The sequence below is a fragment of the Grus americana genome, chromosome 3 (assembly GCF_028858705.1).
Source record: "Grus americana isolate bGruAme1 chromosome 3, bGruAme1.mat, whole genome shotgun sequence".
Classification (NCBI taxonomy): Eukaryota; Metazoa; Chordata; class Aves; order Gruiformes; family Gruidae; genus Grus; species Grus americana.
This window is the reverse complement of record NC_072854.1, coordinates 20,660,763-20,676,792: the sequence shown is the minus strand read 5'-3', so window position 1 is coordinate 20,676,792 and position 16,030 is coordinate 20,660,763. Positions and strand designations below refer to the sequence as shown.

The 16,030-nt window shown below is 37.2% G+C and overlaps 1 protein-coding gene across 22 annotated transcripts in view; it reads right to left on the bottom strand.

The window, feature by feature from the left end:
* MYT1L (myelin transcription factor 1 like) overlaps nt 1–16,030 on the bottom strand; it is a 321,134-nt gene that overhangs the window by 68,888 nt on the left and 236,216 nt on the right. For 13 of the 22 annotated variants that reach the window (XM_054822319.1, XM_054822316.1, XM_054822318.1 and 10 more), the window contains 5 exons: nt 13,646–14,623; nt 8,973–9,107; nt 6,340–6,430; nt 3,917–4,024; nt 520–731 (listed from right to left, as the gene is read on the bottom strand). In XM_054822319.1, coding sequence (XP_054678294.1) covers nt 520–731; nt 3,917–4,024; nt 6,340–6,430; nt 8,973–9,107; nt 13,646–14,623 — 1,524 coding nt within the window. The remainder of the gene's footprint in view (nt 1–519; nt 732–3,916; nt 4,025–6,339; nt 6,431–8,972; nt 9,108–13,645; nt 14,624–16,030) is intronic. The other 9 variants (XM_054822324.1, XM_054822337.1, XM_054822327.1 and 6 more) reach the window with 4 other exon arrangements.

The window sequence follows — 16,030 nt, the reverse complement described above, 5'->3', positions numbered from 1 at the left end:
CCTGAGCTTGTTATTGATGTTAGGTTTTCTAGAGAATTCAATAGGTGTATTCATGAAGACAAAATGGGCAGAAATGCCTCATTAAGTAAGTAGCAGTGATTTCTGAAGTGCAATGAGATCCAGGTTTTCTACTTCCATATCCCCACGGAGGAAGTATGTTATCTTTAAGGGTTACCTGAACTACCGTACGGAAGCGAGAATCCTAGTGTGACCCTTGAGGCCGGGTCTCCCAGATAGAAATGTAAGGACTAGCTCTATTATTTAGCTTTTATTGCCATCTCAACACATCCCAGGAGCTTAATAGCTGGAGATGTTCTTTTGCCAGTGCAACAATCCTGAAGCAAGCACCGTATAAACCAACGCTTTTTAAAAAGGCCTTTAAAATAACTTACACATGACAGCATTCCTCATAATACTATATGAACATGAAAACATGTCTTATTTGTATGATGTTTACATATACAACAACATGATTAACTGCAAACTTGTCTCTCATGTATAAGAGTGTGCACCTCCTACCATCATATCCTTTGGGGGATATATCCCTGGATTGCACCTTGGGAGCTATGGCTCTCTTGCCATAGGCATGGTTGTCATAACTGTTATATTCAAACGTAGTCTTAGAGTATTTCTCTAGTTCCTTGGCCAAGTTGGAGCGGGGTGTGGTGGTGGGGACATTGTTTCTGTAGCCATACTGAGGGATCTCCAATTGCTTAACAAAGCACATGGGCCTAGAAATTAAAGATATGTAAAGTTTGTTAGATGCAGTTCAGTTTACTGTGTCTGTGCATAATTTATAGTTCAGATTAGAAAATCTTAGTTATTTCTTGTACTCAAGAGACAGCAATATATTATTGCATTTGCTTAGTTTGGTTATTTTCAGCAGACAAACAATATATATTTTCTTGAACAAAGCCTAGACAAAATTAATTCTAATACCACTAAATGTATCCTGTAGCTAAAAGTATTTTAAAATTCTGTTTTAAAATACTTCAGGGTTTCCCTTTCCCTATGTAATTGCATCACATAGCAAACACTTTCTCTTTTGGGAGGTGAATTAAAGAGGGGCAAGCAGACTGACAGAAGAAGTTTGGACAAATTCCTTTAAATGTCAAAAACAAAAAAAATAGCACTGGAAGCGCCACTTAATTTACAGAGTTTCCTCTGAATTTCTTTCAACGGAGTTGTATGCTGTTTTCCTCTATACTTTCCAAAGGAGCTAGTCCTGTTTCAACCCTATATATACAAGTCCATGTTCATCTTGAGAAATAGCCAGGAGAGTCTCACAATCCCTGTTGACTTTGAGCTGCTGCCTCGCAGATCCCGCTCACGCGTAAAGGCAAGGTTCTGGCAGGGGCTGCGATTCCCGGTACACAGATACAACCTCACAGAAGGTCCTGCGAATGAATACAGAATCAAACTTTATCAGCTAAATTTCTCTTTCGTTTAGGATCAGGGAGGATAGTCAGGAGAAGCCCTGACTGATCTTTTGGCCATTGGAGAAGCTTGTGCAATCTCAGTGAAAGAATGCTGCAGTGAACTCTTCCGCTGTCACGCTGTCTTCTGCATGTGGACACAGAAGTCATCAGCTCTCAAAGCAGGTAAATAAAGGTCAGATCCTGCAAACCTTACCTATATAAGAGTTATATGACTGGGTCATACAGAGCAAACGCTACATGGTGCTGCATGTGTACCTACTGCGTTTAGCAGGAGGTAAAGATGATGAATAGCACACCTGAAGTGCTTCTGCTGGAATCAAGAATCTTTTTTCTTTTTCTTTTTTCTTTCTTTTTCTTTATGGCATTTATAACCAGAGGAAATGGAAAGAACATTCATAAGAACATAAATTCAGTCAAGACCAGAAGTATCATCATGCTGACTGACAAAATGGAATGTGATAAATAGTAAGAAATAGGTTTTGAATATTATGTTTTTCTGAATGAATTCATTTTCAGAGAATTTAGTCAGGATATTTATGTAAAGATCACCCAAGAAATCATATTAGTCATATTATTCCCTTTGATTTATGTATGCTCGTTCCTTTAGACACTTCTTCCTCACAAAATACAGTGGGCTCATTTATACAATGAGCTGATATGAATAATATTTTGATCCTGTCTCAAGATAATCTATATTTAGCTAAAAAAATGCAATTGGGATCCTGTACATTCAATGCAAATCCAAAATTTCTGTGGAACAGAAGTCCTATGAATTTGATTTCTTTTTAAGTAAAAAAATTTAAATGCAGGTGGGATGGAAACTGCGATGAAGACAAGTATTCAAGATTTACTCTTAGAACATCTCTGTCTGCCCATCAGTTGCCTGCATGCAAATATTATAAATAGCTCCCAAGTTCTTCATCTTAAATACTTCAATGACTTAAAGGTAAAAGGGAAGCAGGAGATAAGATGAAAGCATTCTTTGAGTTGTCTATACAATCTGAAACACAGGGCAGGCTCACAAGCAAAGTTAAGATTGCAGCGTAACTTCCTAGGGAGTTTGCCAGCAAACCGGATGCTGCTTTTGAGCAGTTGCCTTCTTTGTACGGCATCTGACTTCAGCCGCTTCCCTCTAACGAGCAGTGGTAAAAGCCACTGCATTTTTCTTCTTTTTCCATCAAGTGAGAAACTGTGTTATTCCCTCAAAGGGTGTTTTTTATTAATAGGTTTTGAAGAACCCTTCTCTAAGAAAACTGTCTGGGATGCTGTATGAAAAATTGTACAATCTGAATTAGGGGCAGTTAAGATAAAGCCCATCAAAAACATTCTGAGGAAGGAGAACAAAGTCAACAGGCATGACAAAAAAATCTTCTGTAGATGTGAATGATAATTCTGTGTTCTTAGCTCTATGGAAAGACTGATTTTTGAAAAGACCATCAGGATTAGATGAAGTTTTAAGAGAACATTCAAAGAATGATGTTGCTAATACAGCAGACAACTTTCATTTTAAGCAGCCCTATCAGATTTTAAATCTAGAAGACAGCTAAATACTAAGAGACCTATGGGATAGGTAGGAAATTCTGGGAACTAAAGCTGCAGCACTTCCTCCACGCTCTTCGAGGCAGGTGGGAGGGATGTACCTATCCCAGCCCACAGATATCACAGTATCCATGGAGAAATTCTGCAGCTCTTGGGGCATCATCAGCATAAGGCTGGTACAATCATGCAGAAGTCTAGTTCCTTTACATGTATCCTTCACAGTTCAGCTCCTTAGAAAAAATATTTTTTCCACTCGCATATCTCAAAAGAGGAGACAATAGTACAAAGTTGGATACAGCTTTGGATAAATGCAGAATCCTATATGGATGAAGATAAGGGGTACAATCACGTCAATTGGTTCAAGGTCCTTCCCGTATGAAAATTTAGGACAATTTTTCTCTCTTTCCATCCTTCCTAGCAGCGAGTGGGGGAGTGGAGACAAAGCACTAAGCCTGACCTTATTTTGGAATCTCAGCTATACCTGGCATTTTTCCAAGTGTCCTGCCAAAAGGTGTACTACCTGTTTGCTAATGTAAATAGGGCTTCTGGTTTTAATTTAAACTGATATTTACTAGTAAAAGCCTGCTGAAAAAACCAAGACTTACCGGTAAATATTAGTTTATTCCCAAAAGATACCAACTTTTTTCACATTGTTCTTAGACTTTGCACTCCAGCAGTCATCTTTACACCAAACAATGCCTAAGACAAAAATGAGCTTTTCAGCTTTACATGTATTTTCCAAAATAATTACCAACCCTCCCCCATGTAAATTGAGTGGGAAATATACACTGTGAGAATTGGATCCAGAAGCCCTAATTCTAACTCTTCTTTAAAGGAGATATATATGTATATACAACGTATATAAATATAAATTCTCAGATTAGGTGAATGTGTGATGAACTCTGCATAATAATAAGTATTATAGTGATTTCTAATACCTTAAAACCCGATCTGATGCCTGGTTTGATTTTGACACATCACAGTTCTGATGCTTCTCTTGAGCTTTAGCCAGTTTCTCTGCTGCAGCAATAGGACATCCAGAGAGGCTGCAATTACAGAAAGGAAATTTAATTGTCTTGTCCTGCGTAGTTTCACATTATAGCACTGATCCAATTACTCCTTCTCCTCCTTAGCCAGCATCAGGAAGAATCTGAAGGAAAAGAGTTTCCAAAAGCTTTTTGGTCATATGTATTTTTTCTAGAATAGACTTCCTTTCTTCTGCTTTCAAAGTTGCATGGTAGATCTTACGTCTGCTCTTCTTCTCTGACTGTACACGGGTAGATTATTCATGGATGTCAGCCAGTGAACATACCAGTAGGAGAGGAGAATGTAAACTGGAATCTACTGTGCAGCTCTGCTAGCAGACTTGTGACCTTTATGCGTCTACAAATGTTGCCAATGAAATGGCTCCTGAAGATGATTAAATGACACCATATAGGCCAAACCTTGCACTGCTTCACACCTCATTCAGCTCCATTAACTCCAATCTTTTTGCAAGGCACATAAATGAGTGCAAAATTTGGCCTTGTGTCTCTATGTCTGCATCTCAACTATGTTATACTTAGTGTTTGTTCATGAATTTCAGCCACTAAAGTATGTTTTCTAATAGTAGATGATGTAACATGAAAAGAACTTCTGCACTTGAAATTCAAATAAATTTGCAAATGCCGAACTATTATTGAAGTGACAATAATAAGTCTGATTCTTCTGGAAAAGATTGAGAACAGGGAAAAATAAATATATTGATGCCAGCAGATGGTGCTCTTAGTGAAGCTGTAAAAACCTGTGACCTGACAATGGAGGGGGTCCTTTCCTTGTCATAGTCTATTGCCTGCTTATGTGACCGCAGCTCTCTGTGTTCTCCACAGGAAAAGAAATTAAAATGAAAGGCAAATGAGTGCATTCCCAGATGTTCCCTTGTCTACAGGAAATGGGGGGGGGGGGAGGAGGGGGGGAAGAATAAAAAAAAAAGAAGCAGAGCAAAATGCCCCAAAAGCTGCAGAAAGAGGTGAGCACAGACTGCAGACTGCTCCCCCCACCCTCCCTCGCTGCCCTAGTTCTGCAGAGGGGTGAGGGGGCTCTGCGTGGTTTTGGAGTCATGCCAGAGGGCAGCTGCGCTCCACTGACGTGCTCTTCTTCAGACACCTCAAATATTCTAGCAGATATTCAACCAGAAGTGAATGCTGCTTCAAGCAGCAGTAATTCCCATAAAGCCTTCTCAGAGGTTTTTGCTGCATCTACTGGCAGCATCACTGCGGAGAAGAAAGGGGTACCAGAGCTTATTGCAGATGGGTTGGTACCCACAAGAGTCTTCCAGGAGACATGCAGTTAACATGAGGGGTTCTAGTAACCCAGAGCTCGGTAAGACTGAAAGTCCAGTACCTGTGTAGTCCCTTAAACCTTTGTGCTACAATTAACAGTAAAAAAGGAATTTGATAATAGGAACCTTGCATAGTTCCTTTTACCCTCTTACCCATATTTCCTGCGGTTTTTAAAATTGTAAAGAAATAAGCAAGATCTTGTTGTTCTGTTGGGAAAATTATGACATGTACTAAAAATGATAGGAACTTTTTGAAAATTTTGGGTTTTGTTTGACAGAATTTAATAGGCAATGACATCCCTTCTATAAGAATCTATTACTAACCTTAGGAAACTATAGAAAAGTAGCTTTTTTTCTTGATCTTCTTTTGTTTGGCTAGAATATTTACATCTAACATTTCTGGCTTCTCATTTTTAAATTTAATGGGGCATTTTCATAATGTTTCTTAAACAGGCAAAATTCTAATTCAGTTCTAGCTGAATAAGGACTTTGGGGTTGAGACTGTGGTCAGTAGGAAAGCTAACTCTTACAATGTCTGTGTACTTAAAATGCCATTTCTCATGTATTAAAAAAAATCATTTTTAGGAGTGGATTTTTTTCATGCACTATAAAATAATCCCTGAAGAGAGTGAAGTGTGAGAACAAGAACTCTGCCCTAGTCCTGCTGATGTTGGCAGACTCTTCCTTCTCCCTGTGACATACCCATAAGGAGTCATACCATTCGTTTCGTACCACTGCTGTTCAGCTAACATCGAAACAAAAAGAAAAAAAAATCCACCCAAAAAGCTAAAGGACGCTTAAAATGTCTTCTGTGGATCAATTCACCCATACCGAAGCAAACGCACACTCGTCCTCCTCAGAAAATACATGAATAAATGTTACTCTTTAAAATGGATAAAGCACACGAAGCACCATCTGTCAATCTCAAGAACAAAACAACGACACACACACTCACGCCCCCCCCGCCAATGGACTGCTAGAAGGGCTGCAGTTCGGAGGCACTGTTCCCTCTAGATTGGCGTCCAGCGACGGCATCCTTACCTTCGGTGGGAATTCCTGTTGCTATTTACGTGGCCCCGGCCTGTGCAGCCTGGTGTAGGACACTTAAGAACATTTTCATGCATGGCAAGAACTTGACAAGGAGAGTAAGAGAAAACAGCAGAGTATGAAAACAAGAAAAAAAAAATCAAATCCCAGTATATATGAAACCATTTTAAAACAAAGCAGGATTCATTAACAACCAGCATTCCTCAAAATACACGTGACACACATAGCCAATAAAGCCTGATGAGGGAAGTTAAGTCTTGTGACCCTATGCTCATTAACACAGGGCAACAGTGAAAGTTATGAAGGTTACAGAACCTATAAACAAATGCATCTCTGGTGCAACAGTGAAGCAGAAGACTTCCAACATCTTCTTCATACAACAACACTGAGCAAAGATCAGCTCAACAGTAAAGTGTGAGCTAGCAACGGTCCAATACAAAATTACGGACTAGAAAAATTCTTTCAGGAAATGTATGCATTCATAATGCATAGCTTTATACACACAGTATCAAACTGGAGAGCTGAAAATCAGCTCTCAAGTTATACTGGTAGAACACTGAATTATTTGAAACACACCTCAATACAACCCTAAACAGAATTTAACCCTAACTATGAGACAGCCCAATTGAGCTAGGGCCAGTTCTGCCGACTTCCACATAGACATATCATTCATATCTATATGACGAGCAGAATTAGTCCTCAAATTTTTACTCGTATTCTCTACAGATGTGAAAATTGCAATGGATAGAAATTTTTTTCATAAGACTAAAAACTAAAAATAATCACTTAAAAAATTGAGGGATGGCATAAAAAAAGAAAAAGAAAACTGTGTAGAAAAGAAAAAAGTGGTACAAGCTTAAGCAAGTAAACTGATTTACATCTGCATCCATTGCAAGCTGGATGGAAAACTTACTCCCAAGCTGCTCAGAGCTGTACTCCTCTAAATCATAAAGCTCATGCTATGAAGTGCCAAATTATCAAGAACTTTTTGGTAACACTAAAGAGTTTTGTATGATGTGAGACATCTCTGAATCCATGTCTCAGAGCTGGATGGCAATACATCACTCTATGGAAAAAGGCCATCCAGCCCTTGCAAAGTTCTGGTTTTCTCATACAAGAACTGGTCTGGAAGCCTGTATTTAGTTCTCACTCAAAAAAAAAGATCTAATAAAATCAGTGAATTCCTTGACTGAGTTAAGAACTGAATAAAAGCTGTTCAGAGACTTGAGAATTTAACCACATATACTGATTAAAAGATAACCATCATCATCACCTCATCATCAGTGTACTAAAACGTGTATAGATGCAAAAGCTTTACTCTGAAATTCCTACTATTCAAAGCTGTTCTTGAAACATGCTTCACAAGGCCAACATCACAGGAAAAAAATAAAAAGATGAGCTCACCTTTTTCATTTTAGTAGGTACAAGAGCATGCAAACAGTTTAAAGCTATATTCTTCTTTGATTTACAAAGTCTTCTAAAGAGCCTTTTATTTACCATTTGTAAAAACGAGAGAACTTTGAGCAACTGAATAAATATTTGTGTTTCAGAAAATTACAGGGTCTTGTAAAGCAGAGAAATTACTCTATTTGTTCTACTGTATTCAGAGATCAACCAAGCTACAGCAAAGTTTCCTAAAGCACCTCCTCATTACTTTACTTCTGGAAGAAGCCACTCTACCATGAAAGAGGAGACTTTTTATGTCTGCCACTCTTGGTGTGCTATCTACTTCTGTTTTCCTATCCTTCAGAATCTACCGTCCTTTGGAAACTGGGGACCATTTTAGCCCTGACTGTCTTTATAATGTTTCCTTTAGGCTGTTTTAAATCCATTGAGGTTAGGTCTGTAAGTGCTGATGGACAGTGGGGATTTTAGGTCCATAGGCTTCAACGGAATAACTCCATTTTAAAATTGGTGTGACAGAGAACTGGATCTTAGCTAGACACTTGCCTGGTGTAAATCAACATAGAGCAATTAGCTTCAACAGAACTATACCATTTCCACCAGCCAAGGAGGTGACTTCCAGAAATGGAGCCCTCTCCCTTCAGATGAACGTTCGTGAGCTCATATGGGTGAACCTCCTTTGCAGAGAATCCATTGGCATGGCAGGAAATTCCACCCATGTGACTGACAGGGGAATATTACTCAAAATCCTGAGTTGTATAATGAAGTAAACAGCCAAATCGTTATTTTTGATAATATAAGTTAAATATAAGCTATGTTTAAGACACAACAACAACAATGGAAAGGGGTTGCAAGTTTTTCAATTACAGTTATTCCTGTACAAGACAACAGGGACCGTTGATGTGACATCGGCACGCAGAAGTAAAAGCAGTGCACATCTTCTGGAAACCTTTTTCTCTGTTGACTGAATACATCTATTTAAAAATAACCTAGCATTCTTAAAAATCAAAGAATACAGCTTTAAAAGTTGTTCTTTTAGTGTAAAAGTTAGTAGAGAATGGAAATGATGAATAAAGGAAAAAGTATAACACAGAACAGTTGACTAAGTTGAGACAAACCATACTGAAAAATGAAATTATTTTTTTAAATAAAAGGTTTAAAAAGCATGCTAGAAAAATCTTTGTAGTTTTATCCCCGGTTTCCATGAAACAATGTGAACTTACTTTCTGGAGGGACCCTATCTTTGTGTGGGCATCCTGACAAACTGCGGTGATGGGGGTAAAGCCCCGTTACATGGCCAGTTCCATCACACCCAGGGGTAGGACATTTGCTCTCTTTCTTTTCTGTTCTTGAGGGATCTATAATTTACAACAAATGTGTCAAGTGAATGATGCTTTTCACATTTCTGTAAGAAGGTTCATTTAATCATGTCATTTACTCGTTGGTAAATGTTCTTATGAAAACTAGAAGAAAAAAACCACCTTCTACTTCTTAACACAGTTCTGTCACTTTTATCCCGTTATCTTCTTTTCAGACTGCAGGCTCCTATGATCACAGCAATATCCATTCACAGTGATTGGAAAGTGACCTTTTTATAGCAAAGCCATACCACTGTCAATCAATGTTCTGCTGGCAAGCATCAGCTCAAGGGTGTAAGGTCATTCGGAAACTATCTAGTTGGAATTTCCCTTCTTTACATTCTGATTTGCCTTATGTATTAAGGTCTGCAAATGTACTGTCATAGAAATTCAATGTCCTGAGAGTAGCAAACCCAGCTCTTTAGCATAAACGATTCAACGATTCAGCACAAATAAATCCCTTTCCCAAGGTTCACTGAGGAGATGACTCTTGTTTTCTTTAAATTCCTTATGAAGTGGTAGAAATTATGTAAATATTCTTTCCTCTTCAGTAAGTTATGATGGGGTAAACATTGTCATCAGAATTACTGAAAGTATCACTTGCTGTGTAAATTTGGGCCATTACAAACGTATATATATATAATGCTTGAATTTTCATATGCTTAAAAGGTTAACGAACTTTTAGAATATTGTTGGATCTTCTGTATACAAATCAATAAAAAGTCTAAATAGACATTTTTTCAACAAAAGAAAGTTTTCTGCCAATAATGTAGTGGAACTGCTGGTGAGATTAATCCTGAACTAGAACTTTCTCACATACTTCATCAGCTTGTTTCCTTTAACAGAACATCTGTAAAATTACATCCCTACCCTTCCAGCCCAGCACATGATACAAATTACATCTTATCATCTTCATCACAGTTGCTAGATTTTGAAGACTATTGCTGGTTTTCATAGCAGTATTAACGGAATAAAATTCAGGATACTCTAACTGCCACCATTTTGGCTCAAGATCAACCAACATGTCCCTTCCATTTTTTTGGTCTATCCTCCTTTTGATACCCAATCTGAGCTATCCTCATTTAAGTATTGTATACTGCTCTTGTCATTACTCTGCTTCAGTATTTATGTTTTCATCTCTGGAAAATAAGATTTTGCTACTTGTTTTCCATTACGTCTTTCTTTCTTTAATTTCCAAGCCAGCTTCAACAAATGCAACCCTCAGTACAATCAGTGGAAATTTCAGTACTTGCAGAACTTCACATACAACCCATTTTTTTCAGCATGAATCAATATAATCCAGAGTTCACATTCAGTTGTGGACTTATTTTTCCTTGATTTCTCTCTTATAGCTTCTATATATTTTTATATATATTATATACTTTTACATTCAAAGTTCTTCCAAAACACCTTCATTTTAGAGAAATTCTTTAGCTCATTGTAATGACTCTCCAGGTCTTAAATCCATTCTTAAATTTTAATATGATATTTAAACCTTGTCTTTTGCAAATGCAATCCCTAATTATGAAAGTTGTATTTTACTTAACCTGCATGTTGACTGTAGAACATAGTTCTTTGTTTCATGCTCTTTAATGACAAATACACATACAAATCTATCTCCAAAGTGCTATACAGTTATCACAACAGCCCTGGAAATATCTTATATGTAAGGAAATTGAAACAAAGAGATCAAGAAGTTAAACCCAAGGCCACAGAAGGAGCAAATGTCAGAGGAGGGATTTGAATTCCTGCCAGAGAGGCCTGTGCTGAGACCACTAGAACAGCAAGCCCACAGCTACATACATACACAACTCTAAGCAACTCTTCATGTCAAGTACTTTGGGATGTGTAAAAGTATTAGATAAGTGAATAAGTAATGTAGATGAAATATAAATAATGTAAATATAACAATATTCAAGGACTGCAAAAAATGTAGATGATTAATAGACCATAATGGCTTTTTACAGACTTTAAACTAGAGGAACTTTAGCTACTCCATGTTGTCAGAACTCCACTGAAGTCAATGAAGGTATTCTAATTTAGAGCAGCCGAGGATCGGGACACTTACATCCTACAGTGTCAAGCAAATCCTCCTCTGTATTCAAGTCTATGCTATAAAGTTATAGCATGTGTCAGATCCTTAAGAGCCTTTATGGTCTAATGAGTCAGAAAAGATGCTGTATACTATTCTTAATGATTTCAAAACTTGCATAAAATCATACTTGCACAATTTCCCATTGCTTTTAATGGAAGACATTTGACTAAACTTTCCACAACTTTATACAAAACACTGGATACTCTTTTGTACAACCTTTTCTGGTAATTGGGAGAAATATTGCATAGTTTTATTTAATTCTGTAACCTTTCCTCACTCCTTGCCACAATGGGAGTATTGCCTGAGTGAAGGTTGTCAGAGGACTCAAAAGGTTTTAAAATTCATAAATTTCAGAAGAAAGCCTGTTTAGAAGGCTTTAAATGGCAGGGAAAAAATGGTTAGTGGTCCCTAAACAGCTGTTTCAGCGATCTCTGAAAACAGAACTCCTGAAGCCAGGAGGTAGTTCTCACTGCAAACTTGTGTACCCCAAATGGTTCCACTTAACCATATTGTACATATCTGTGGGTATCTCTTCCAGGAGCATTTGAAAGATAATGTGTGAGTTGAGAACAAAAGATATAAGCAATTGTCTTACTTAAAGTGTCCTCTCTCAACAACCACCAGAATGTTTCCTATGCTTTTTAAAGTAAGGAAGGAATTTTTTTTTTATTTTTTTCCTTTATTATAAGAGTGTAGAACGATCCACTCCACAAAGTTTCTTGGTCCAAACTACCACAATATTTAGTCCCTGGCTGGGGTTTGGACCTATTACCAATTCAGACTGCAGCTCCCAAGAGACAGGATGGTTCAAAGAAGCTCTAGAATTTACTGAAATAGGAAGTCCATACTTTTGTTACTGTCAGAAATTATGTAATATTTTTTGAGACAGTAGATCTCTATGGATAGATGCTTTCCCAGGCATACATAGCCTGGAAGGGCTGGACAACACCAGAGTTAAAAAGCTCTTAAAAAATTAGTGGTTTGCCATGTTTTCTGTGGTTTTATTAGAGACATGTATTGAAAGGGATATGTACCTAAAATCGGTCATATGCGAACAACATTTAGCACAATATCCACATGGCTATGCAGTAATACACTAACTAAAGTTGTCTTCCCCAAATACCCAAAGTTACTACAGCACTCACTGAACCATATATTTGTGTTTAAAACAAACAAAACTTCACTAAAATACATTGCAGAAGAATGTTTGACATGAGTAATTTCCATGCATTTCTAAAAGACTGGTCATTACTTTAAGGCTTGTGAAAAAGGATCAAAACCTTTCTTGGACCAAGACGTTGTCTGCCTACCTGACTGTCACAGGCAGATCTTAGGGTATTACTCTTCCAAAACAAGGATTCATAAAAAGGAGAAAAATGCCCACCATCTCAGTTGTAGAAAGGAAACCAAATATTTTTACAACAAATATAAGATGAACCCAGTCCCTACTTAGCATCTCCCAAGAAATACCACGTCCTCAACTTCCACTAAAGTCAATGGGAATCAGGGGTGTTCAATGAGTCTCAGGAGGTATTGAACACTTTATACAACACGGCCCTACATGTACAGATGTAGACACGTTGAAGAGGGGTGTGGTAATATAAACACACCATCACCATGATAATCCTGTAAATTAAAAGGCATTCTAAAGGTAACCTTTAGTCTGTTTTTTTCTTTTTTTCTTTTTTTTCTCTTTTGTATTGAATTATGGTCAAGGCAGCACCTTAACTGTTTCCACAATGGAATGAAACCAGTGAAGTGGAATGCACATAAGAAAGAAATTGCTATTGATCTCAGCCCAGGCCACACCATGCCTTGCATAGCAAATGGTTTCCATTACCTTACTATCTTAAGATAATTAATGTGCAGTCACTGCCCCTATCTTATGTTATCGGTCATTCTGATACTGTTCAATTTCTATCAGGCAATTCTACATTTTAGATGGGAGAGGCTTCATCAATAACTGTCATTTGATGATAATTTTATAAATCACGATGCCACCTACCCAATCCAATCTGTAAAATATGCACTTCATAGCTGATTGACTACCTGCTACATAAAACCCCACTCTCCAATACAGTTTGCAACGTAATTCTCTTCATTGTTTTTTAATTATTACTATGAAATATATTAAAAACTTGAGAAAAATCTTTGCCTCTTTCAACATGATCTCTTATTTGTTTTGTTTCCCTGAAAAGTTAGTTTTTTAATTTAGCCAAATGATATTCACTGAAATACCGTACATATTTCTAACACTGCAGAATGAATTCTTTTATTTTATAATCGCAGCATGATGCTATTTTACAATCATGCCATACTACTACAATTTAAATAAAGTTCCCATTTTGTGGAATTAATAACTTCATTTCAGAAATCTATGCAAAACTTAACATGTTAGCTCACACTTTCTCATGACATAACATACGGTATATAGAAATATTACCTTTACCATAATATGGCTTTTTGACATGGACGTCACTGGGTTTAGGCTTCCTGTCATCTCCAGAAAGGTGTCTTGGAGACTGTTCCTCAAATGATCTCATATTATCCCTCCTTCCAGCTTCCACTGCCATTTTTTCTCTCATGGCTTTTGCTCTCTCAGTTTCCAAAGCAATTGCTTTCTCAAGCAGGGTTAAGTTACCTTTTGTCATATCAAACACTTCTTCAGACCTATCTGAAGTAATAGAGGTGGTATCATCGTCTCTTTCATGACAACCATCCTCCTTTGCACAGCTAGAAAAAGTCCTAGATCTGGGGCTCAACTGTTCTTCAAGTCTCATTAGGTTCATCATATCAGAGTAATTCCGGTCTGGTGTTCTTCCTTGGAAGTCATCTTCTTGCCTGACATGCTGACGAGTGTTCATGTTTTGCTGTTGATTTCTTTCCTGTGGGTTTGTCTCACTGAGTTTCCTAGCCAGATCAAAACACTGGTTCCTTAAGCACTCCAAACTGCTGAGACACACCTCTTCATCACTCTCCTCCACCATTTTTTCTGTAAGTCCATTGTTCACAGGCTTCCCTAGCATTACAAAGTTCATATTCCTATTATCTTGCTGTGAAGTATTGTCTGCATAATTTCTGTCATTAATGTTTTCTGAAAGCACTACACCATGTCCTTGTGCTAATAATTTAAGGGAGTCCACTGTTTCCCTAACAACATCACTGTCTAAATCTAAACTCAGCTCACTTTTCCGACCAATATTTTCATTTTTGTCACTATCATCTTCCAGACTATTAGATGTATTGCTGTTCATTTCTGATTCTGTCCTGGCTCTGTATGCTGCATCCTCTGCAATTTTGCCAAGATTTAACAATGACTTGGCCACCAGTTCATCGTAATTATCATACTCATCATTATTGTTATCGTCTTTTTCTGTGTCTTGCATTATTCGAGTATTGTGACAATTCATTTGATGGTCTTCTGCATAAAAAACAGAAACAAAGAAAGAAACAAAGAAAGAAAGAAAAAGGAAAAGAAAAGAAAAAAGTGGCTACAATTGGAACTGTTGTTGCAATCGCACGGACAGAAAACAAACTGCATGTCAAATATTGTTAATCATACGGCAATTCTATAACACTAAGGCCCATGTGAAGTGAATTTCTCTATAGTCCATAAGGCTATTTTTGTTTATTTGCTATTCACATGAATTTCTTTCACAGAACCAATAAGAAAAAGGCAATCAAAATGCTAATTACTACTACTGCTATATATTATGGCATAAATACTTATGTTTCTCCTTTCACTTCTACATTTATGGGGTTTATTACAATCATATTACTAATATGGCCTAATTGCCTAGATTTCCAACTTTTCTCACTCCTGTATTTCCTGTAAATATGGTAGATGGCAAAGGAGTGAGTACTACTGGATTTATTCTCTTACTGATGAACATCATTCACCAAAAGAGAAAGAGTATACACCAAGCAGGAAATTGTCACTTTTTAACACCATACACACCATTAACACCAGATAACCAATAACTATATGCAAAGATCAAAATGGCATTTTACTTGGTGGATCCATCAGTAGAAATCAAAATCTCTGAGTTTAACTATGCAAACTGTGGAGAAGTAAGAATTTTAAAAGCGTTGTTACATGAAAGGAAGAAAGAAGCAATTATATGCACAATATAATTTTAAGTAAATATGCTAGCCCAAATTATATGGTCATACAAGTATAATAGGGCTGTTATCTACTCTCCTGTGTACTGTAACATAATGGTGCAGAGTTACCACATTTTACTTAGCTTTGTTTTAGTAACTGTTGAATAACAGAGGGACAACTTATTAAGATGGAGCCAATGTGAGGCCCTGAGGGTGAGATTCATCTCACCTAACTTTAGACATGAGCAAGGCAGGCATCTATATCCGAGTAAGCTATTTGATGTTCCCATCCTCAGTTAGTAAGAGCAGCAGACACTTTAAGGATACAGTCCACCTGATCTGGTTAATATATCTTCTTGAGAATAAAATTAATAACTGCTAGAAGTGCCTGTTTTTCTTCATTGACAACAAAGGGGCTCGGAGTAGATGCCTACCTTAAAGATATCCATATTTGGTCAGATGAATATCATCCAGAGAGCATTTTCTGATATCTCGTGTTCACTCAGAAGTTATGTCATTCTTAGACCCATTCTTAAAACAGATATACTTTTTTCATTATTTACTAATGAACTTCTCATAAATTATATTTTGATAATTGGCTACTCAAGCAATATTTAAATGTTTTGCGTCACAACTGGAAAAGAAAGTTCCTAAATCTGTCATCACATTGACATGCTAGGCCAGTTTTTCAGCTGGTGCAAATTGAAAGAAACCAGTAGAGCTA